The 26,213-nt window shown below is 37.4% G+C and overlaps 2 protein-coding genes across 5 annotated transcripts in view; one reads left to right on the forward strand and one right to left on the reverse strand.

Moving 5' to 3' along the window:
* The first annotated feature begins 4,617 nt into the window (after positions 1 to 4,617).
* Positions 4,618 to 16,394, forward strand: LOC121379917. 4 transcript variants are annotated; one of them, XM_041508596.1, is made up of 4 exons: positions 4,618 to 4,639; positions 9,690 to 9,866; positions 11,638 to 11,664; positions 15,701 to 16,394. In XM_041508596.1, exons 1-4 carry the CDS (start codon positions 4,624 to 4,626, stop codon positions 15,853 to 15,855), a joined length of 375 nt encoding a protein of 124 aa, XP_041364530.1. In that variant the 5' UTR covers positions 4,618 to 4,623; the 3' UTR covers positions 15,856 to 16,394. The 4 variants fall into 4 exon arrangements, with proteins under 4 accessions (XP_041364530.1, XP_041364531.1, XP_041364533.1 ...); XM_041508599.1 differs by lacking the exon at positions 4,618 to 4,639 and adding an exon at positions 7,902 to 8,037; XM_041508598.1 differs by lacking the exon at positions 4,618 to 4,639 and adding an exon at positions 7,907 to 8,043.
* Positions 16,395 to 21,429: 5,035 nt separating this feature from the next.
* The window catches only part of LOC121379851, a gene marked incomplete at its 3' end in the record, with an annotated part of 7,452 nt that continues 2,668 nt past the window's right edge, over positions 21,430 to 26,213 (reverse strand). Inside the window, exons 2-3 of the mRNA XM_041508503.1 lie at positions 23,677 to 23,784; positions 21,430 to 21,776 (exon numbers count right to left, since the gene is read on the reverse strand). Of these exons, the coding sequence (XP_041364437.1) occupies positions 21,430 to 21,776; positions 23,677 to 23,784 (455 nt within the window). The remainder of the gene's footprint in view (positions 21,777 to 23,676; positions 23,785 to 26,213) is intronic.

Genomic DNA, 26,213 nt, shown 5'->3' on the forward strand with positions numbered 1-26,213 from the left:
ATGTTTTTCTAAAATGTACAGGAAGGTATTTTACTAAGGTAGTATTGCAAACCATATATGTTACCATCAATGAAATATCTATAATAAAAACATTTTGGAGAGTCTTGGATCTGACCTCTAATTACCTGTTGTGCTTGATCTAGCAGTATTTGCTTAATGACAGGTAAGTGTTTAGAATCAATATGTTGATTTAGCCATAACTCTCCAAAACCAACCTAGTCAGTTCATATTTGACATAATAAGCCCAATTTGTTTTCATTTTGAACCTCAACACAATCATATAGATGTAAGTAACAATTTTTAATAATGCAATTATCAGTATTTAAAATTTTGTACCAATACTTATCATACTGAATATTCTATTGACTCGTAATGGTACACGACCAAGTTCAGCATATATCAGGGAATTATTAGTGGATCGTTTTTACACCTAGTAATCTTTTACAAAAATTGAGGTGAAGCTTTTCTATTGTGTTCCCTTTGTGGAAACTCCAAACTTCAGAGGTATAACAGATAATAGTAGTGATATAAACAGTCGAACAATGATATCAAAGTTTCAGTATTTAAGTATCAAGATTTAGTATTGGAACACACTGCAAAAAAACGTTGCTTTTTTTCCTTGATCTGCTAGATGTTTTTCAGCAACTGTGAACTTGTTATTGTAATGCAAAATGAAACCCAAATAGGGGATATTTATCAACTATTTCTAAAACTTTATGGTTATAAAACCACTTTTCCCCATTTTTAATTTTTCCAGCATTTCTAAAAATCATTACTTTTGACTTTTCTAAGTTAACTTCCATACCCCATTGGTTTGAATATTCATATAAGCAGTCCAGCATTTGCTGTAAACCATCAACAGACTCAGAAAATATCACCAAGTCATCTGCATACAACAATAAAAATAGAGTAATATCTTTACATTCATATGGTAAACACCCTTTTTCTATAAAGGTAACTTCTAAATCATTATAAACAAGGAAAATAAAATAGGTGATAACACTTCGCCTTGCATTAAACCCAAATTGTTGGCAAAATAATCTGATATATAACCATTAAGGTTTATACAACTACGGCATATGAGATACAGTGAATAAATAACAGTTAAAAGTTTTCCTTTGACACCAGCCTTAATGAGTTTATGAAGTTTTTTTTTTTTTTAATTTTGACGATAATAGAGTCAAAAGCCTTTTTAAAATCAACAAATGCACAATATAACCTCTTTTTCGAAGACAAAGTTTTTGTAATAATACCATGTAATGAGAATATGGCATCAACGGTTCCTCTTCTTGGCTGAATCCGAATTGTGCATCAGAGATAATATCATTAGCCGAATACCATGAAAGCAGTCTTTCATTTAAAATATGAGTAAATAATTTTACCTAGGTTACTAACTAAACTAATAGCACGATAATTGTTAGGATCAGATATGTCCACCTTTCTTAAGGATAGGGACAGTTACAGCTGAAGATCATCCTTTAGGAAAATAACCAGTAGCTAAATAACAATTAAACAGCTTATGTAAAGGGGGGGGGGGCGGGGATAGGGAGAAAATAGCATTTTTGTATTCGATAAAATATTCGTTAATAAGAAAAATCAGGACCGTTTCAATTTGCCTATAGGCGTTTTTCAATTTCCGTGATAGTGATATCTTTGTCCCCAGTTCTTCAAAAACACAGGTTGAATCAATGTTGTCAAGAAGGAGTCAATATTTATAACATCTGGGCCTTCTATGTCACCACTAAAAAGCTAATTGATTTAAAAAATGTTTATAAAAAAAGTCATTATTGGGCTGTCAGTTGAAATTTAAATTTGGTTATTTTTAAATTTTATAGGGTAAAATAAAACTGTGTAAAAAACGATAAAAAATAATTCATATGTGAAAAACAAACTGGAATATCTTTATTAATGTATAGATTCTTAAAGTACAACCCTGTATTTCATTGTCACCATTGGAGATGTAGACCCAAAATTTGTCAATGTTTATGTATTACATTTTTATACTTTTGGTTTTTACAAACTGTCACACTGGATAACATAAATAGGACCTACCAGCTTGTATTTAGTCCACAAATGAAGGGGTTAATTGGTAAAAATTCTAGGATTCTTAAATGATTTATGCTCATTAAATCTTTTTTTGGCAATTTTATTTATTTTTATTTTTCGCACCATCAATCAGTCTTGTTTTATAATAGGCAATTTGTTATGACAAAAGTTTGGAGGATTCTGTGAAAAAGAAGGACTGTGTAACTGGCCCCTTACAAAAACCACCTCGTGGCGGAGTTAGTTATTTCAAAACGTGTATGTCCCCTAGTATAAAACTTTCCCGATCAAATCCATAATTACTTTATTAAAAAGCAAATTCTTTATTCTTGTACGGTGGTTTAAAAAATTATGTTTAGTTGACATAAAATTCGGGTCTTTAAAATATTGAAAATAATAGGCATTATAAATATAAATTGCTTGTTGTTGGCTGATTAAAAGGGTTACAACAATATGATAAACTATATATTGGAAAAAGAGAGAAAAATATATTTACTAAGGCGCTTAGTTTATGAAAAACCAGCTTCCGATTTCTTTCTGACGTGAATTCAATGGTTAATGTTCGCTACAGCCGGGAATCTCACGTAAAGCTTTGGCGGGGGTTTCCGCCGTTTTTTCAGTGTGGTGGTGTCGCACAGTTCTACTGCAGGGAAAAAAGAAAAAAAAAACCTTCATATAAAAAACTATCAACTAATCGCGCAACTAACAAGGGGGTTAACAAGACATTTTACCACTTGCAGTTGTTTCGTGAAGGTCCCCCACTAGTTATCGGGTATTGGGATGGCAAAACACCGTCATTTTGGCTGATGAAAACAATATCAACGTGACTGAGTCGGTAGCAAAACTGGCACAGATAATTCTCTCTCTCTCTCCATTCTCTCTCTAGCTGGCTATTTTTATCTGTCTGTCTGTCTCTCTCCCTTATCTAAGGAAAGTAGGTCAAAAATGGTGATGTAAGAACTCTAAAATCGCATTCAAGGTGACGGATTCACAGACAGGATAGTTTGATTTAAAACCAGAGATAATAGCGTCGACTTTGAGGATTTAGAAAATTACGGTAAAGGATTCGTCCTAAATGTCTTGATATATGATAAATATTGATGTATCTATAATCTACAGTTTTTATATTTTACCAAACATATTTCACTTAATTTGCACCTGTAGACTATGTTACATTTTATTTGTCATTTTGTTTTAGGTCTAATAGCCATATAGGACGATGATATGATAAAAATCAATGTGCTATGGAAACGCGTTAATAAGAGAACAACTTTTTAATAATACTCGTCACCTCAGCGACATGATAGACGGTGTTGTAGAGGACGTTTTACCAAAAGTGAGAGTTTTCGTTGAGCCTGGGCACCTTCCGGCAGTCTCCCCAAACGGATGCAGGGGACACTACGAGCGTGGGGTGTGTCATATCTGGTCTTGCGAAGAGGTCCAGCAATCTCGCAACTTAACTGTGTTGGCACTCGTTCACAAGCATTGATTTGGACGGCAAAACCAGTCCGAATGTGTCCAGGATAGAGTGCTTCAAACTATCTGAATAATAGTTGATTTAAAACAAGTCTGGAACTTTGAAATGAACTTCTAAAAATTTATTTCCCAAATTCACACCAACTCATATTTGCCTCCCCTTCCTGTCCTGACCGTGAAAGGCGTGCGTGAAATACTGTGATCTATATAAGAACGTTAAAACAGTTAGATTCGATATATCTTGTATACAGAAATCGGAGGTACTAATGAATATAATATTATGCATTACATGTTCCAAAACTAGGACACCATGTCTCGGTAGTCTATCACCTCTTGCCTAAATCAGCACCATGCTTTGCCTCTGCGATTAAACAAGCCTTTTTCAGTAAATTAATCTAAAACTGCCTTTATAAAACACTCAAAAATGGTATATTAATTAATTAATATGCCTTTATATCTTTTCCATTCATTATTAAAGCAAGACAACTCGGTCTAATCAGGCCCGAAGGGGGGGTGGTGTGTGTGTACAAACTCTATATCAGATTTTGGTTACAATGGCAAACATTAATGTGTAAAGAGTATTAGCGGCGAGTATGTTCCTACGAGCCTGTCTCGTTCTCTCTCTCTCACTCTCTCTCGCGGATATTTTTCCTAAAGTGCTCCTACTGGCAGTAGGTAGTGGTAATTTCCTTATTAGCTCAATTGGTAGAGCGTTGGACTCTCGCGTACTGAGAGTCTGTGGTTCGAATCCCCTCAGTGGAGGTTGATATATTTATCTGTATCCAAGGATAGGTGTTAATGATTAGTTGTTAAGTTGAAGTCGTTACTGGGATGTGAATCTAGTACCTACCATCCGGAAAGGTCCATAATCATGGCACATTATTAATACACAGTATATAAAACAAATACATAAACATTAAAGTTTTAAAAATAAAAAACAAAAATACCATCCCAGTTATTAATAAAGTGACTTTTTGTAAAACGCTTGGGGGAAAACCCCCACTGCTCAGTCGATTTGACCCGCATCAGACATGTGACGTAGCATCCGGCCTTCTGTTAGTATGTCAACATGCCGACAGCAGAGAATGATTGTTCGAAAAACGGATGATACTTAACGGACGTTAGTTTGGACATTTTGGTCTTAACACATTTGTACATCTACTCTAATGGTACCTCGATTAATGAGGAAGTGGTATATAAGCACGTTAACATAGTTACCTACCTACCTGTGAAAAGCAGGACACAATTTTAGTCCCGTCTTTCGAATGTGGGATATTAACATTAGACTGTAATAAAAATATGTGTTCAGATCAGAACGCATTTAAAACAACAAGCAGAATAAATAAAATTATTTTATTGATTAATATCACATAAAATAGGGATCTGAATTTATTGTCTTAGACAGATCGGTATGATGCAGTGCAGGTATGAACACATACAAATAATAATACGATTTATCTTGCTACCTACACCCATAACTGCAGGTGTTGTTCATTGTTTAAGCATTCAATTCAATTTTCAATTTCTTTATTGACTTTGAGCTGAAAGCTCATCAGTACAGAATAATGATACATACATACAGGTAAACAGTGGTGATGTACATAAATTGATATAATTATATTATACGAGCTGTGGAGAGTGCATAAAAAACCCTATTAAATACAGCTATTTCTCAAATTTGCAGCAAGATATAAATATTTACCTAAATTGCGCATTTGCTTAATATGATGTACAGTAAGCAGCTGAATAAATTTAAAGACAGAAGGCTTTTTCCAATAATATGGCTTAATAAGTGAATTCTTAAATTGTTATATAATGGACGAACCAATATAAAATGATATTCATCTTCAATTTCATCAGCACATTTAAAACATTTTCTTTCTGATTTATCAATATTGTGATATCTGCCAGTTTCAATGGCTAGACTATGGGCTGATAGGCGGTATTTAGTAATATGTTTTCTAAAATGTACAGGAAGGTATTTACTAAGGTAGTATTGCAAACCATATATGTTACCATCAATGAAATATCTATAATAAAAACATTTTGGAGAGTCTTGGATTTGACCTCTAATTACCTGTTGTGCTTGATCTAGCAGTATTTGCTTAATGACAGGTAAGTGTTTAGAATCAATATGTTGATTTAGCCATAACTCTCCAAAACCTAACCTAGTCAGTTCATATTTGACATAATAAGCCCAATTTGTTTCATTTTGAACCTCAACACAATCATATAGATGTAAGTAACAATTTTTAATAATGCAATTATCAGTATTTAAAATTTTGTACCAATACTTTATCATACTGAATATTCTAATGACTCGTAATGGTACACGACCAAGTTCAGCATATATCAGGGAATTATTAGTGGATCGTTTTACACCTAGTAATCTTTTACAAAAATTGAGGTGAAGCTTTTCTATTGTGTTCCCTTTGTGGAAACTCCAAACTTCAGAGGTATAACAGATAATAGTAGTGATATAACAGTCGAACAATGATATCAAAGTTTCAGTATTTAAGTATAAAGATTTAGTATTGGAACACAATGCAAACGTTGCTTTTTTTCCTTGATCTGCTAGATGTTTTTCAGCAACTGTGAACTTGTTATTGTAATGCAAAATGAAACCCAAATAGGGGAATTTATCAACTATTTCTAAAACTTTATGGTTATAAAACCACTTTTCCCCATTTTTAATTTTTCCAGCATTTCTAAAAATCATTACTTTTGACTTTTCTAAGTTAACTTCCATACCCCATTGGTTTGAATATTCATATAAGCAGTCCAACATTTGCTGTAAACCATCAACAGTCTCAGACAATATCACCAAGTCATCTGTATACAACAATAAAAATAGAGTAATATCTTTACATTCATATGGTAAACAACCCTTTTCTATAAAGGTAACTTCTAAATCATTAATAAACAAGGAAAATAAAATAGGTGATAACACTTCGCCTTGCATTAAACCCAAATTGTTGGCAAAATAATCTGATATATAACCATTAATGTTTATACAACTACGCATATTGAGATACAGTGAATAAATAACAGTTAAAAGTTTTCCTTTGACACCAGCCTTAATGAGTTTATGAAGTAATTTTTGACGATAAATAGAGTCAAAAGCCTTTTTAAAATCAACAAATGCACAATATAACCTCTTTTTCGAAGACAAAGTTTTTGTAATAATACCATGTAATGAGAATATGGCATCAACGGTTCCTCTTCTTGGCTGGAATCCGAATTGTGCATCAGAGATAATATCATTAGCCGAATACCATGAAAGCAGTCTTTCATTTAAAATATGAGTAAATAATTTACCTAGGTTACTAACTAAACTAATAGCACGATAATTGTTAGGATCAGATATGTCACCTTTCTTAAGGATAGGGACAGTTACAGCTGAAGATCATCCTTTAGGAAAATAACCAGTAGCTAAAATACAATTAAACATCTTATGTAATATAGGGAGAAAATAGCATTTGTATTCGATAAAATATTCGTTAATAAGAAAATCAGGACCGTTTCAATTTGCCTATAGCGTTTTCAATTTCCGTGATAGTGATATCTTTGTCCAGTTCTTCAAACACAGGTTGATCAATGTCGTCAGAAGAGTCAATATTTATAACATCTGGGCCTTCTATGTCACCACTAAAAGCTAATGATTTAAAATGTTTATAAAAAGTCATTATGGGCTGTCAGTGAAAATTAATTTGGTAATTATAGGTAAATAAATGTAAACTATAAATATTCATATGTGAACAAATTGGAATATCTTTCTTTAATGTATATCTTAAGTACATACCTGTATTTCATTTTCACATTGTAGATGTACCAAATTGTCATGTTTATGTATTACATTTATACTTTTGGTTTACAACTGTCACACTGGAAACATTTGACCTACAGCTGTATTTAGTCACAAATGGGGTAAAATCTAGACTTAAAATGATTTATGCTCATTAAATCTTTTTTGCAATTTATTTATTTTATTTTCGGCATCAATCAGTCTTGTTTATAATAGCAATTTGTATGAAAGTTTGAGATTCTGTGAAAGAAACACACTTAAAATTAGTGGCGAGTATTTCAAACGTTATGTCCCTTAGTATAAAAATCCCGATCAATCATAATTACTTTAATAAATCAATTCTTTTATTTACGGTGGTTTAAATTTATGTTAGTGACATAAATCGGTTCTTTAAAATATTGCACATAATAGCATATACATATAAATGCTGTTGTTGGCTGATAAAGGGTTACAAATTGATAACCTATATTTGGAAAAATAATTTCACTAAGGCGCTAGTTTATGAACGCTTCCGATTTCTGACGATTAATTCAATCGTTAATGTTCGTACAGCCGGAATCTCAATAGCTATTGGGGTCGCGTTTTCAGTTTGGTTGTCGCAGTTCTACTGCCAGGAAAAACCTTCATATAAAAATATCACTAATCGCGCACCTACAAGTTAACAAGACATTTACCACTTGCAGTTGTTTCGTGAAGTTCACTGCTAGTTATCGGTTAGTGTGAGTACATATCTACTTTATTTTTGCTGATGTATTTACATGAACGTGTGTGGGTGGGTAGTATATCACTTTCTCGTTCTGTCTCTCTCGTACTCTCTCTCTCTACTCTCTCTCTCTCTCTCTCTCTCTCTCTCTCTCTCTCTCTCAGGCCCGTAGGGGGAGGGTGTGTGTGTACAAACTCTATATCAGATTTTGGTCACAATGGCCAACATTAATGTGTAAAAAAGAGTATTAGCGGCGAGTATGTTCCTACGGGCCTGTCTGTCTCTCTCTCTCTCTCTCTCTCTCTCTCTCTCTCTCTCTCTCTCTCTCTCTCTCTCTCTCTCTCTCTCTCTCTCTCTCTCTCTCTCTCTCTCTCTCTCTCTCTCTCTCTCTCTCTCTCTCTCTCTCTCTCTCTCTCTCTCTCTCTCTCTCTCTCTGTTTGACGTCCAACAGCCCCAATAGCCGATGATAAGATAAAAATCAATGTGCTCTGGAAGCGTCATTAAATAAAATAAACTTTTTTACTCTCTCGGCGCCTCAGTCGACATGATAGACCGCTTGTCTGAGGTGCATTTATTAGCGTCAGTGAGAGAATTCACCCCCCCCCCCCCCCCTCAACCACCACCCTCCCCAACGTATGCATCTGGCCTGAAGAGCGTGGGGTGTATCATATCAGGTCTTGCGCCGATGTCACAGCAATCTGCGATCTAGTGGGTTGCACTGAACAAACATTAAGTTGGACAGAAAACCCAAATAAATGTGTCCAGGATAGCGTGCTTGAACCTAAATGAATACTAGTATATTAAAACGAATATCAACTGAAATGAAATGAAAATATTTTTCCCGATTATATTAATAGAACACATATATATAGCTGGGAATACCGAGTACCCTATATTTAGGGAGTGGCTAGTTTTTGTTATAAAGAAGACAGTACTCAGACCTTCTCAGTAGCGTTTCATGTCACCGTCAGCAGCAGATATAGATATCGGTCACTGTGTGCAGCGCTGGTTAACCGTGTCTTCAAGTAATTCGCAACTGAGAAATTAACGTACTGCAAATAATGAGATTTAATTACCTGTATTTATAAACGTCCTCCTATTTATACAGACTCCAGTTATAATGGCCCCAATAAACACCACTTATGGCGTTTAACTACAGGTATAACGAATACCAGGGCGGGATTTAGCTCAGTCGGCTGAGTGCTCGCGTGGGGTGCTTGCGTCGCAGGATCGAACCACCTCGGTGGATTCATTCAACTGATTGGGTTTTTCTCGTTCCAACCAGTACACCACAACTGAACAAAGACCGTGTTGCGTGCTTTCCTGTCTGTGGGAAAGTGCATATAAAAGATCCCTTGCTGCATTAGAAAAAAATGTAGCGGGTTTTCTCTGATGACTACGTGTCAGAATTACCAAATGTTTGACATCCAATAGCTGATGATTAATTAGTCAATGTGCCCCAGTGGTGTCGTTAAACAAAACAAACTTTATCGAATAACCTTATCGAAATGTGTCACAGGTTTGTAGATTAACTAAACTTACTGTCCATTTTCACGGACTGAAACTAGGGTGTGCGACTTTAAGAGAAAGGCATGTTTTGTAGACTGATGACTTGTCCGGGCGAACATAATTATGATTGTGCTTATCTCATCTCTATTTCAGCCAATTCCAACAACATGACTGCTAGCAACACATTTAGATGTTTCAACGACATATGCGACGAATATTCCCAGTACTGTGTGAAAGAAGAAAGAAGGTGTTATGATTGTAAAGACTTCATTGACCAATGTAACTCTACCACCGGGAACTTCCCTTCTCAATGCACCAGATTCTGCGCGGGTATGTATCATGAGTCCGATATATCTGCCGTCAACTTTGTCAAAGTACTAATTATCAAAAATATACACCAACATGTTTACACTTATTACATATAATTTATGAAAATCCATGGAATAAAAAACTGAAAACTGTATTAGCGTTATTTAATGGTCTGTTACAAGTTAAAGACGCAAAGCCTAGTTTCAACCCGCGAAAATGGACACTAAGTTTAGTTAATCTACAAACCTATAACACATTTGGATAAGGTTATAACAGAGACAAACTAAATTCGGTGATGTTTAAACGGGGAAATAGCAAAAACTAAATAAAATAACTACAGCTTGTCTCGATAACCATTACTTCTCAGACGAACGCGCCTTTTTATAATTATGAAAATGCATTTCGGGGTATTACAAAAACCTGGATGACCAGAACCACTTCACGTGTAGAAAAATGAATATTCTAAATACTAGTAATACAATGTAAGCACTTCTAACTTAAATTATTGAAAACGTCTCTAATAGTGAAAAAATACGTCGTAGTGTTTAAGATCTAGGGTAAGTGAGTTTAAAGTTAGAACATGAACAAGTGATATACTTTGTTATTGCACTCTTTCGATGTTTTGATTGAATCAAAACACTGAAAGTTAAAGTTCAAATTTGTTTTCTTTAACGACACCACTAGAGCTCATTAATTTATTAATCATAGGCTATTGGATATCAAACTTTTGGTAATTTTGACATATAGTCTCAGAGAAAACCCGCTACATGTTTCCATTAGTACCAAGGGATCTTTTATATTATATGCAGCATCCCACAGACATATACCACGCCTTTGTTATGCCAGTCGTGGTGCACTGGTTAGAACGAGAAATAGCCCAATGGGCCACCAACAGGGATCTATCCCAGACCGACCGCGCATCAAGCGAGTGCTTTACCACTGGGCTACGTCCCGCTCCTACAGACCATTAAGAATCCACGCGCTTATTAATATGATAACTATCAAGTGGCAATACGTCACGACACACAAGGAATACAAGTTTATCTTAGAGAGGAAAACCTTTACATTTTTCCATTAGTAGCAAGGGATCTTTTACATGCTCTATCCCACAGACAGGATAGCACAAACCACGGCCTTTGATATACCAGTCGAGAAATAGCCCACCAACGGGGATAGATCCCAGGCCGACCGTGTATCAAACCATCGCTTTACCACTGGGTTACATCCCGCCCCATCCGATGCTTAATAAATCAGTTCTCTAGTAGTGTCATTAAACAAACAAAACAAAATACTCGTCTGCATCTAACAAAATCGTGGGACTGGAAATAACTTGAAAAATGAAGTTTCTTTTCTTTAACGACACCACTGGAGCACATCGATTTATTAATCATCGGCTATTGGATGTGAAACATTTGGTACTTCTGACTCGTAGTCATCAGAGGAAACCCGCTAATTTTTTCTAATGCAGCAAGGGATCTTTTATATGCACTTTTCCAGACAGGAAAACACATACCACGGCCTTTGTCCAATTGTGGTGCACTGGTTGGAACAAGAAACAAAACAATCAGCTGAATGGATCCATCGAGGTGATTAACTTGAAAAAACCCATTTATTTAGCAATTCACATTTTAACTCTGAAACCAAACTAGTATCCTTAGTATAAAACAAAGTGCATTGAATTGTGACATTATGTATGCATGACTCGGTGTCAAACAGGGACGACGTCAGTGAAATGAAGATAAAACAAACTAACGTTTTATTACTGTTAACGTTTCTCTCTCGTCTTTTTCAGATTACCTGTTCAAACAGCGCCCTGCATGTATGTAAATTAAATGATGCATTTAGACAAAACTAAAAACGTAATTTATTGCTATTTACAAGTCGATCGAATTCCCTCCTGCACACATACAAATACACAAATCCCACTCTTACACACACACACACACACACACACACACACAGAGAGAGAGAGAGAGAGAGAGAGAGAGAGAGAGAGAGAGAGAGAGAGAGAGAGAGACGCACACACACACACACACACACACACACACACACACACACACAGTTCAGACCTTACGGGGATTGTGTAGGCCTTCCTTACCACAATGCGTTGTCGTTTATAAACAATAATCTTACACATCCGTTGGTGACAACATGTGTTATTTATAATTACACATACTTGTTTACACATCTACGTGTGTTAACAATTTCAAGACATACGACTCGCTGCTCCTAGGAGATGTCATACCTCCAATAAAAAAGCAGCGCGATTGAAATCGATTCGACTGACCTATAGTTAACCTGACAATCATGTGTCTGTGACGCGTAAGTCAGCTGCATGTGCAACGGCTGTAAATAACTTTTAGGCGAAAAAGATGTTAAAATTTGCTTAAAACCTGGTTTTTGAGGATATGTAAGGAATAGAATAATACATTCGTGTCCGTTAGATACCATTTACCTCACAACTCGTTGTTTAAAAACGTATCAAACTCGCTTTCGCTCGTTAGATATATATACTACTCAAAAGAATTTAAGGGTCAAAAATTTATAACCAAATAAGTTTCAGAGTGTATTAGATTGATGATGTAAACTACACCAAAATTTTTATTTATTGTTCCATATTTACAAAAAAACACAAATAAACATCACTGTATACAAGAAAGTCACACGACATGCTGTCAAAGTTGAAGGTTGTCAACCATGGATTTTACTCATTAGAACATTCGTTTAATAGTATGTGAATCCACCCCTGGCGCGAATACACTCGACACATCGTTGCCTCATGCTGTTGATCAGACGTCTGAAGAACTCTTGGGGAATGGCCTGCCACTCTGCCATAAGAAGTTGACCCAGATCATGAAGGTTGGCCGGAGGGGCATGATTATCCCGAACTCTCCTGCCTAATTCGTCCCAGGCGTGCTGTATTGGGGCCAAGTCAGGCGAATATGCTGGCCAATCCATCCTGGCGATACCTTGTTGTCTGAGAAAGTCCGTTACCACCCTGGCGCGGTGGGGTCTGGCATTGTCATCCTGCAGAACTGCCCCGCCGCCAATCTGCTGAAGGCCTGGGAGAACCAACGGCCAGATAATCTCATTCAGATAGCGGATTCCATTCAGATTGCCATCCACCACATAGAGGGGGTCCTGTGGTGGATAGAGATGCCGCCCCACACCATGACGCTGCCACCACCGAAACGGTGACGTTGTCTAACGTTAACGTCAGCGAAGCGCTCCCCAGGACGTCTGTAGACGCGAACCCGACCGTCGTTGAACTGGAGACTAAAGCTGGACTCATCAGTGAACATCACTCGACCCCACTGAACACGTTACCACCGCAGATGAAGCGTGCACCAGTGACGTCTGGCCGTTCTGTGACGTGGTAGGAGTGGTGGTCGAACAGCCTGGCGACGGCAGCGTAGATTATTGGCTCTCAGACGATTGCGTATGGTTTGATCAGACACTCGAGTTCCAGTCGTAGTCCGCAGATTGTCACGTAATCGGCGTGCAGTGGTTGTGCGTTGACGTAGAGCCATATTGGTGATGTAGCGGTCCTCTCTATTTGTAGTGCTTCGGGGTCTTCCCGAACGTGGACGATTTCGAACAGAATTCGTTGCTTGGTACCGTTGCCACAGTCGGCCAACGACACTCTGACTGACACCAAGTCTCAGAGCAACATTTCTTTGCGTATTGCCATCCTGAAGCCAAGCAATAGCCCTTCCTCGATCTTCGATAGTCAGTTGAAGTCGTACCATTGTCGAATTTGGAGTGTGCACCGTACACGAACGCAAGCTCCAATTATACGGAAATTCAGCATTGGGAACATGGAATACACGTGCAAAGCGTGCAAATGAAGCGCTTTGTGAAAAAGCAAGTTATGGGCACTTAGCAGACCTTTCGCTTTCGCCCTAATTTACGTGCAAATTTAAGCATGTTTTCGCCATTAGAACTAGTCGACAGTGTCAATGACAGTGGATTTTAATTCATTTATGGGTTGCTTAGACCCACTTTCGTCAAAATGGAACAATACCATGCGTGACATTATGGTCTAGCTAATATAATTGACATTCAGAAAATAATGTCGAAAATATCGCCTGACTCTTAAATTCTTTTGAGTAGTATTTTAAAACAACTCGTCGTGAGGTAAATGATATCTAACGGCCACTCATGTATTATTCTCTCTCTCTCTCTCTCTCTCTCTCTCTCTCTCTCTCTCTCTCTCTCTCTCTCTCTCTCTCTCTCTCTCTCTCTATATATATATATATATATATATATATACTGAACAAAATAAGAAACTTCCGCTAACTTTGCTTGAACATAACTTGATGAAAACAAACCGGGGGAATAATTGTTAATTGTGTTCCATGATGCATCGTTTGGTGCAAAAATCATGGCCATAGGTTAACAGAAACTGGGGAAAATTTTGACCAAGTGTGGTAGGGTGTTAAAAAAAACCCTCACCCACTTAATAACGGGTATGACCACCTCTTGAATTGACCACTGCAGTGCATCGCAGGCGCATAGAATTGACTAAAGTGTTGATTTCTGCCTGTGGAATATTGTTCCATTCCTGAATGAGCGCTTGACGAAGTTTGTTAACATTAGCGGGTGGGTTGGGACGACGCCTCAGTCGTCTGTCCAGACTATCCCAGAGATGCTCGATGGGGTTGAGATCAGGACTTTTAGCGGTCCAGTCATCAATGAAATCAATGTTATTTGTCCTAAGAAAATTTACAGTGTCTCTAGCTGTATGAGAGGTGGCATTATCATGCTGAAAAATCGAGATGTTGGCGTTGTTATGGAACAGAGGAATGACGTGATGAGCGAGAATGTCATCGCGGTAACGTTGAGCATTTAAATTGCCATCAATAACGACTAGTGGTGAACGATAACCATGGGCAATGGCTGCCCAGACCATGACACAACCCCCGCCCCCGAAACGATCTCGTTCAAGAACACAACAGTCAGCATAGCGTTCATTTCTCCTACGTTAGACGCGCACCCTGCCATCACTACGTTGTGAAGAAAATCTGGATTCATCCGAAAAAAGAACGGTTTTCCAGCGTCGCTGTATCCAACGAGTGTGTACACGTGCCCAATTAAGACGATTTAGACGATGACGTTGCGTTAAAACGCATCCGACGTAAGGACGTCGTGCATGTAAACCGTTCTCCCGCAGACGATTACGAACAGTTTGCCCACTGATTCGGTTATTATGAAGCCCAGGTGTGTTAGCAGCAGTAGCAGTGGCAGTTTGGAATCGATTGCGCAAATGCGTGTTCATGATATAGCGGTCTTGACCACACGTTGTAACACGCGGACGTCCACGACGTGGCAAGTCGTTGGTGCTTCCTGTCGTTCGTAAGATAGATTTCGTATCGCTCGACTAGAACTCCCAACATGCCTTGCAAAGTCTTCTGTCGACATGCCAGCATCAAGCATGCCAATCGCCCGTTCGCGTAAATTATTGGGTATTCTTGGCATACTAAAAATGCTACAATGTAAAAAACGTTAATTTAAAAAAAAAAATTTAAGCGTTTTCGTTCACTTGACAACAATGTCAGTAAGACAAGTAAAACAAATTGACCGAATACTACACGGGACATGTCGAACCATGCATGCACGTGCAAATTGAATTTCACGTTGTCGACGATTAACAGTGCAAAAATAATCGATAAAATTCATGAATCCTGATAATACAGCTCACGGCTAATACTACCTATATAATTTCATTACACAATGAATTCTTTAACACAGCAAATACTATATGTACAAATCGGAAGTTTCTTTTTTTGTTCAGTAATATATATATATATGTATGTTCAATGTCATTTTATTGAAAACAACTATTCTCTTTTCAGGCGCATCTGACAGTTATGAAGTGCCTTTCTTTGTTGCGTCCGGGCTCGGGTTAGCGTTCTTAATTCTGGTGGTGGTGCTGATAGTCGTAATTGTACGAATTCGTCGGCGCAATAACAGCCAACAGCATCAAGATGAAGTTGTTGATTTTCTTTGAGTTTTACAACTCACCAGCTGGATAAATAACATAAATAATACAACATAGTTATACAAAAATACAAAATACACATGTGCAAAACAATGGTGGATGTGGTTTATATATAATCATGGACAAATGAAGTGATATAAGTTACATTTATTACATGAACTATTATCCTGCATTAATCGATCTCAAATTGTATTCGCTTGTACTAAATATTTGCCTAGGTTATTCAGTTCCTTATTGTTACCGGTGGTTAATAACTGTATAAAACGATACACACTTGCCCGCTTATAATAATACATTTTTATATATTTACAACGCAAATCTTTGTATTGTGGACACTCTAGTATAAAGTGATGTTCATCTTATATAGCCTCTATTACAAATATACTTATCTGCCCTTGGTTTTCATCGTGCTAAGCGGTCCCAATTAGCCACTAAATTATTTCCGGCGCGTTACGCTCCAGTCGCTTGCAACAAAGGCCCTTTGTTACTACTGAATTGTGGAGTAGTTGTCGACTTGTTCTTTTATTTTTTGACGTTAATAAAGTTTTCTATTACTATTATTGTTCGTCAGATTGTGTACAATCTCCTTCTTTTACAGAAAAAAAGAGTACAATATGTTTTGTGCTCAACAAAAATACTTACGAACACATTAAAACGGCACCTTAATAAAGTTTTGATATTTGCAAGTAATATGCATGTGTTTGTGTATATATCACTGTGTACGAATGGAAGTACATTAATTCGACTAAATAACTAGCTGCGATTTTCTGTACCGCTAGCTGCATTATTAACTACGACCTATGCAGTAGTTAATAATGAAACTAACGATACAGAAATTCACTTCCTCGCCTAACAGTAAGGTTTCTACTGTCTGACTCGCAAACAAATCGGAACAGCGAGTCGAGTGTCGTTGTCAGACGGACATAGTGTACCGGACACAATTTCATTTGTAATTTATTCCATGGTGTGTGTGTGTGTGTGTATATATATATATATATATATATATATATATATATATATATATATATTCGCTGGCGTAAGAAGCAGGGGGGGGGGGGGGGCAAGTGCCCACCACATTTCAGATATTTTGCTTTATAATAGTGTAAAAGTGTGCATTAGCGTTACACAGAGTACATATTCTTTCTGATCGTTCAATGTTTCGATACCTGCCAGATTCTACATTTAATTTATGAGCGCATACTAATCTTACATATTTCTTTTTATATAACGCGTTTCCTTTGGCAATCTTAAATATATTTGTAATCTAAATTCATTTAATAAATGTTGATATAAAAGTCCTCTAGACGTTGTCATTGTTTAGCTGTAACACAATTGCTTAAAAGTATCTAATATCCTTTGTTTGGTTATAATGTAGTTACTGTCGTCAACATACGATAAATTCCAAATATAGTTTAATCCAAGTGAATACAATTCGTGCCTAATGTTAATTATCCAATTATCGTTATAGTGTGCCATTTCTTCATATATTCCCCTTAGAATACAATTTGTAGTGTACGTAATTTTATCCAATATTTAAAAATTCTCAGTTTTCTTGTTATTTGAAGTGGAAACCGTCCCAGTTCGCTATAAACAAATTCGTTACACGTTCTTTTTCTTACACCCAATAATCTTTTACAAAATTGTATATGTACTTTTTCAACATCATGACCCGAGTGAAAGCCCCAAACTTCAGCACCATAACTAAGGATAGAGTTAATATATGTATCAAAAACAGCAAGCATTGTTTCGATATTGAAGAAATTGTTCCTGCATACATTCAATATTGAGAATAATGCCTTGCGTCCTTGTTCTGCAAATCGTTTCTGCGTACGTGCAAATTTACCATTATAGAAAAATAAAACGCCAAGATAAATAAATTCATTTACCACCTCTAGTTCACATCCATTAAAGTACTACTTCTCATTATCTCGTAATTTACCTCCGTTTCTAAAAACAACAATTTTAGTTTTATTTGTATTGACAGTTAAATCCCAGTTTTGGGTATAATTAAACAGAGAATTAATCCTTTTTGTAACCCTTCTGGTTTTTCAGCTAACAGAACATTATCAGGAATATGTTTAACATTTGTATATCGATATAAGGACAGTTGTCTGATATTAGCTGCATATCACAGTCATTGACATACATATTTTTTGCATATAAAGAAATCAGAAATTACATTATTATATTTTACACAACATTTAACATTTTGATATAACGACCTTATTATAGCAAGCATTTTCCCACTTACGCCTTGTTTAATTAATTTATACCATACAATTTGTCTATTTACAAAGTCAAATGCTTTTTTGTAGTCAACAAAACAGCAATAAAGCCGTTTTCGTGCATTACACACTGTTTATTAGGGCCTATAGAACGAAAATTGCATCCACAGTGGACAAATGTTTTCTAAAGCCAAATTGGGCGTCAGTGATAATATTATTTTCCATGTCAAAAATACATAATCTTTCATTTAGTATATTTGTGAACAATTTACCTAGGCAGCTAATTAGAGTAATACCTCTATAATTATCCGTGTCGTTGGGATTTCCCTTTATAAAAACAGGCATCTAACCAATTATGAGGGGAATGACCGGATTTAAAAAAAAGTATTAAACAATATCAACAAACATGGCATCAAAACATTCATGACCATCATAGCCACATGCTTTGTTTTTCTTTAACTCGTGAATATCATTCGATATTTCACTATCGGTGATGTCACTATCTAATAAGCTACCCCTGCGCGTGCTGTAACCTAACCGTGGTGCAGGGGTGTAACATTCTCTTTGAGAATGGCCAATACAGCACAAATTGAAATTTTGAGTAAAAGTCGGTATCTATCTGTGATATTTGTATCTTTGCACAGTTCTTTACACTGTTTTTGTTTAAATCTTGAATTTTTATATTGATGTTGATCATTACCTTATTTGTTTGCATTACCATAGTCTGACACCCAATAGCCGATGTATTTTTCGTGCTGGGGTGTCGTTAAACATTCATTCATTCATTCATTCTAATAAGCTACACACTGAGTCATCAGTATAAAGAGTATCATAACTGGTTAAAAAGTTATCTACTTCACTTTTACTTGTTGGTTCGTTTAAAGCCAGATTTAGAAAATGATTATAAAAGTCGTTATTACTGAGTTCTGATTTAACATTATTTTTACGTTTCTTGAACTGTTTGTGAAATGATTTTGGGTTATGTTTCGGCAAATAATTCAGCTTGTTGCCTTGTTGAGACTTGTACTGTCGTTTTAGTCTGCGTTCTAAATGTTTGTAAGCATTTTTTGAACTAACAAGTTCTATACGATTTTCTGTTTTATTTCGATTAAACACTTTAATTGCCTTTCTGTATTGAGCGTATCGTTCTTTACATATATCATTAAACCAAGGTTTATCTTCTACTTTAACATAACGGTAATTTTGTCGTTTTCCACTTAAATTTGTTTTGTAAGTTTTAACAGTACAGCACTGACATACAATATATGATCTGCCTCTGAGTAATACTCGGTTTTAACGGATACTGAATAGAAAGTGTGTTACTTAATATATCATCTACGACTGAATTACAGTTTCGTTTTGTTTTCAACACAAATACAGGAGATAATGGCAGTTTGCAAACCACAGTAAATACTCCTCAAATGAAGATCGACAGTATTGTCCAGAATGCCAATGGCCGTTCACCCATGACCAGGCCTCAGACCACAATTAATTACACTATGTTTTCTCATATAGCCCCAGTGGCTGTAGCACTTATATTAATTTACGTCCAATAAAAGACCAGCGCGATGAAAATCGATTAGACTGACGTATAGTTAACCTGATAATCATGTGTCTGTGACGCGTAAGTCAGCTACAAGTGCAACGGCTGTAAATACCTTTTAGCCGAAAAAGATATTAAAATTTGCTTAAAACCTGGTTTTTGAGGATATGTAAGAAATAGTAAGAATATGTAAGAAGCTTTCGCTCGTTAGATACATTTAAAAATAACTCGTTGTGAGATAAATGGTATATATCGGCCACTGATGTATTATTCTCTCTATATATATATGTATGTTCAATGTCATTTTATTGAAAACAACTCTTTATCTCTTTTCAGGCGCATCTGACGTTATGAAATGCCTTTCTTTGTCATGCTCGGGCTCGGGTTAGCGTTCTTAATTCTGGTCGTGGTGCTGATAGTCGTAATCGTACGAATTTCTCGGCGCAAGAGACAAGTTATGGCCAGTACAGTCTTTGATGTGGAAAGCCAACGTCTGATAAAACCCGAAACAGCTAAAGGTAGGCGTGTGTAAAGTTATAATAAATGTCGGCATAACATACAACTACAGATAGCTGTATGTGGAGTCCTGTTATGTTAGGTACATGTACAGATTTTATCAAATTTAGGTTAACTCAGTGTCGACACATTTTTATTAGTCGAGACTAAATCGAATTCAAAAGCTGAAACAATTTATTCTATCTCTAAAACCTGGGTGACTGAAAAATAAATAAACAGTCAGTGATAGTCGGGGATTTTGGAAAGTAAAGTTTTTGTTTTAATTTAATTAATAACAGCCAACAACATTGACATACAATTTATGATCTGCCTCTGAGTAACACTCGGTTTTAACGGATACTGAATAGAAAGTGTGTTACTTAATATATCATCTACGACTGAATTACAGTTTTGTTTTGTTTTCAACAAAAATACAGGAAATACTGGCAATTTGCAAATCGACGAGACGGACAGTTCCTACACTGGGAAGAAGCGTTGTCATCCTCAAATGGAGATCGACAGTATTGTCCAGAATGCCAATGGCCGTTCACCCATGACCACAAGCCGCACATCTAAGGGGCGCCAGATCAGTCAGGAAGAGACTGAAAACGACATGGAAATTGTTCGACATCGCAACAATGACGGCCGTGTTGACTCATCAAACAGCGGCGGTGTTGACTCATCAGTAAACAGCGGCCGTGTTGACTCATCAGTAAACAGCGGCGGTATTGACTCATCAGTAAACAGCGGTGGTGTTGACTCATCAAACAGCGGCCGTGTTGACTCACCAGTAAACAGCGGCTGTATTGACTCATCAGTAAACAGCGGCGGTGTTGACTCATCAGTAAACAGCGGCCGTGTTGACTCATCAAACTGCGGCCGTGTTGACTCATCAGTAAACAGCGGCCGTGTTGACTCATCAAACAGCGGCCGTGTTGACTCAACAGTAAATAGCGGCTGTGTTGATTCATCAGTAAAAAGCGGCGGTGTTGACTCATCAGTAAACAACGGCGGTGTTGACTCATCAAACAGCGGCGGTGTTGACTCATCAATAAACAGCGGCCGTGTTGACTCATCAAACAGCGGCCGTGTTGACTCATCAGTAAACAGCGGCGGTGTTGACTCATCAGTAAACAGCGGCCGTGTTGACTCATCAGTAAACAGCGGCCGTGTTGACTCATCAAACTGCGGCCGTGTTGACTCATCAGTAAACAGCGGCCGTGTTGACTCATCAAACAGCGGCCGTGTTGACTCGACAGTAAATAGCGACTGTGTTGATTCATCAGTAAACAGCGGCGGTGTTGACTCATCAGTAAACAACGGCGGTGTTGACTCATCAAACAGCGGCGGTGTTGACTCATCAGTAAACAGCGGCCGTGTTGACTCATCAAACAGCGGCCGTGTTGACTCATCAGTAAACAGCGGCGGTGTTGACTCATCAGTAAACAGCGGCGGTGTTGACTCATCAGTAAACATCGGCCGTGTTGACTCGTCAGTAAACAGCGGCGGTGTTGACTCGTCAGTAAACAGCGGCTGTGTTGACTCTTCAGTAAACAGCAGCGGTGTTGACTCATCAGTAAACAGTGGCGGTGTTGACTCATCAGTAAACAGCTGCGGTAGCACAAGATACGAGACCAGAAACGGTTCAGTAGACAAATGTCGGTTTGCTAGAAAAGAGATTCAAAGTACCTGAATCGGCAGACACAGCACAACACAAACGAAATGCTAGCAGACCTCCACAACAAGCTCAACACGATTCCTCCATGTCAGGACAAGGAGGGAAAACATGCCGAAACAGTTTACTCATGAACGTCGGCTATAATGTTGACAATCTATAAACGTGTTCTTACAGTTTGTTTGTTTTGTTTAACGACACCACTAGGACACATTGATTATTGGATGTCAAACATTTTGACGTGTAATCTGAGATAGGAAACGCGCTACATTTTTTCAATAATAGCAAGTGATCTTTTATAAGAACCATCCCACAAACAGGACAGCACATACGACGGCTCGGGACGGATATAGCAGTTGTGGTGCACTGTCAGGAACGAGAGGTAGCCCCATGGCCCGCCGATGGGGATCTATCCCAGACCGATATAAACGTTTTGTAAACCTATAACAGAAGACAGTTTTCTAGGTGTTTACTGTACTGGTACAATTCATTCCATGTATACGAGCCTGAATTACGAGCCTGAGGCTTTTCCAAGTTACATTGTGTTGGAAAGTTTTCGTTTTTTACGGAATATACCGAGTCTACTATATCAAACATTAAATCGTCACTGCGAACGATGTCAACGACAGCTATCATTGCCTGTGCACGTGCGAGTGTTGTCAGTTACACTTATTATTATTGACAGAACAATTGATAAAGTATATGTTTTAACTTGTTTCAGAATATAATAGTATTTATTGGTTAAACTTTTAATAGGACCTCTGAGTCTGTGTAATTAATTCCGGCCTGTGTGATATTGGCTCATATTAACACATGATACTAGCTGACATTATTGTATGATATTCACACAATATTCTACTACGTTATTATAGTGATTTACTCTGTATGGTTTAGAAATATTGTTGTTATCAACATTATCTGTTTCATAATTAGATAGTGATAGTAAATAGTGACTAACATAATAATTATAATTTAATTACAACAGTTTGTAATAAAACTAAAATAAATTCTGTTTCCTTCTTTTGTGTTGTTATTATTGTTTGCATCATATGATAACATGTTTTTAAAGTGCAATTTAAGCAAGTTGTTTTTTAACGAAATTCGGTCGCGGGCCATTCAAACGTCTTGCTGTGAGTGGCCCGATTGGCCAGTCAAAACAATTTTACCTCCTCCACAAAGAAAACCCCAGTAGCAACAACAAATCTGCCCCCAAATAAACAATAGCCTACAAAACAAGCCGCGCGCGCGCGCACATACACACACAGATATATTAGTGGCGCAGGAAGGTGCCAAAAAGTGTGGGGAGGGGCCACACTTTTATATACACACACTTTTACACTATTATAAAGCATAATTTCTGAAAAGTAGGGGGCACATGTCCCCCTTGCCCCCTGCTTCCTACGCCAGTGAATATATATATATATATATAATGGAATGCTTAATGACTGTGCATAATATTAATAATTGCAGGTAGATAGTCGATCGTAACTATTAAATTACACATGAAATTGTGTCCGTTACACTATGTCCGTCTGACAGTGACACAGCATAGGTCGTAGTTAATAATGCAGCTAGCGGTACAGAAAATCGCAGTTAAGTCATTTATTCAAAACATGTACATTTTCTTTTCTGGAAAAGAAGCAGATTGCACACAATCTGACAAACAATAATAGTAATAGAAAACTTTATTAACGTCAAAAAATAAAAGAACAAGTCCTCAATTCAGTACTAACAAAGGACCTTTGTTGCAAGCGGCTTGAGCGTAGACGCGCCGCAAATAATTTAGTGGCTAATTGGGGTCGCTTGGCGCTCTATAAAACAAGGGCAGATAAGTATGTTTCTAATAGAGGCTATTAACAAACTAGATAACAATTCGTTAAAGTCAGGCTTACCTCCCTTTGCTGGAACAAGACTACATTTAGAGATTTCCAAGTCACACTTGCAGCCTTTCTTGACGGTCTTCCCTACCTCGATACAGCGTCCATACCCATCACTGCAAGCTGTGGACAGTAGCACCAAGGTCAATATGGGTTAACAATCGCCTGCTATTTCTTGACGGTCTTCCCTACCTCGATACAGCGTCCATACCGATCACTGCAAGCTGTGGACAGTAGCACCAAGGTCAATATGGGTTAACAATCGCCTGCTATTTCTTGACGGTCTTCCCTACCTCGATACAGCGTCCATACCCATCACTGCAAGCTGTGGACAGTAGCGTCAAGGTCAATATGGGCTAACAATCGCCTGCTATTTCTTGACGGTCTTCCCCACCTCGATACAGCGTCCATACCCATCACTGCAAGCTGTGGACAGTAGCGTCAAGGTCAATATGGGTTAACAATCGGCTGCTATTTCTTGACAGTCTTCCCTACCTCGATACAGCGTCCATACCCATCACTGCAAACTGTGGACAGTAGCGTCAAGGTCAATATGGGTTAACAATCGCCTGCTATTTCTTGACGGTCTTCCCCACCTCGATATAGCGTCCATACCCATCACTGCAAGCTGTGGACAGTAGCGTCAAGGTCAATATGGGTTAACAATCGCCTGCTATTTCTTGACGTTCTTCCCCACCGCGATACAGCGTCCATACCCATCACTGCAAGCTGTCGACAGTAGCATCAAGGTCAATATGGGTTAACAATCGCCTGCTATTTCTTGTACATTTACGCAATGAAGTCGGATCATGCAGTTTAACTGAGCTAGAAGGTCTGATATAATTCAACGCTATTTAATGTTCAGGTTAACCTTTCCCTACGTGTATCTACTTAACGTTCATGCATGGGATAGATTGTCCTCTTCTCGGTATAATATCCGCCCTGTCCCACCCACCCTTTATTATTTTTAGTTAGGGTTAGAGGTTAAGGTTAGGGTTTGGGGTTAGGGTTAAGGTTAGGGTTAGGGTTAGGGGTTAGGATTAGGGTTAGGGTTGGCGGGGGCGGGGGGGGGGGGGAACTGGGCGGATATTTTTCCTAAAGTGCTCCTACTGGCAGTAGGTAGTGGTAATTTCCTTATTAGCTCAATTGGTAGAGCGTTGGACTCTCGCGTACTGAGAGTCTGTGGGTCGAATCCCCTCAGTGGAGGTTGATATATTTATCTGTATCCAGGATAGGTGTTAATGATTAGTTGTTAAGTTGAAGTCGTTACTGGGATGTGAATCTAGTACCTACCATCCGGAAAGGTCCATAATCATGGCATATTATTAATACACAGTATAATGTGACGTAGCATACCGCCTTCTGTTAGTATGTCACATATGTCCGTCAGCCAAGAATGATTTGTTCGAAAACGGATGAGACTTAAGCGCGTTTAGTTTGGACATTTTTTGGTCCTTATACACATTTGTACATCTACTCTAATGGTACCTCGATTAATGAGGAAGTGGTATATAAGCACGTTAACATAGTTAACCTACCTACTGTGAAAAGCAGGACACAATTGTTAGTCCCGTCTTTCGAATGTGGGATATTACATTAGACTGTAATAAAAATATGTGTTCAGATCAGACAACGCAATTTTAAAACAACAAGGCAGAATAAATAAAATTATTTTATTGATTAATATCACATAAAAAAAAAAAAATTTTAGGGATCTGAATTTATTGTCTTAGACAGATCGTAATGAGCAGTGCAGGTATGAACAGCATACAAAAAATAATAATACGATTTATCTTCATCTTGCTACCTACACCCATAACTGCCGGTGTTTGTTCATTGTTTAAGCATTCAATTCAATTTTCAATTTCTTTTATTGACTTTGAGCTGAAAGCTCATCAGTACAGAATAATGATATATACATACAGGTAAAACAGTGGTGATGTACATAAATTGATATAATTATATTATACGAGCTGTGGAGAGTGCATAAAAAAACCCTATTAAAATTGTACAGATATTTCTCAAATTTGCAGCAAGATATAAAAATATTTTACCCTAAATTGCGCATTTGCTTAATATGATGTACAGTAAAGCAGCTGAATAAACTTTAAAGACAGAAGGCTTTTTCCCAATAATATGGGGCTTAATAAGTGAATTCTTAAATTGTTATATTTTAAGGGACTAACCAATATAAAAATATTCATCTTCAATTTCACAGCCGCATTTAAACATTTTCTTTCTGATTTATCAATCATTGTGATATCTCCCAGTTTTCATGGATAGACTATGGGCCTGATATGCGGTATTTAGGATATTTTTTCTAAAATGTACAGGAAGGTCTTTACTAAGGTAGTGATTGCAAACCATATTGTACCATGCATGAATAATCTATAATAAAAACAGTTTGGAGAGTCTTGGATTTGACCTCTATTACCTGTGTGTTGCTCTAGCAGTATTTGCTTATGACAGTAATTGTTTAGAATCAATATGTTTATTTAGCCATAACTTCCAAAACCAAACCTAGTAGTTTCCTTTTGGACCTAATTAAGCCC

The sequence above is a fragment of the Gigantopelta aegis genome, chromosome 8 (assembly GCF_016097555.1).
Source record: "Gigantopelta aegis isolate Gae_Host chromosome 8, Gae_host_genome, whole genome shotgun sequence".
NCBI classification, from domain to species: Eukaryota; Metazoa; Mollusca; class Gastropoda; order Neomphalida; family Peltospiridae; genus Gigantopelta; species Gigantopelta aegis.

Coding starts and splice junctions, on each gene's coding strand:
- LOC121379917 (XM_041508596.1), top strand. Junction 9,867..11,637: donor ATGCACCAGATTCTGCGCGG/GTATGTATCATG, acceptor CGTCTTTTTCAG/ATTACCTGTTCAAACAGCGC. Junction 11,665..15,700: donor GTTCAAACAGCGCCCTGCAT/GTATGTAAATTA, acceptor TTCTCTTTTCAG/GCGCATCTGACAGTTATGAA.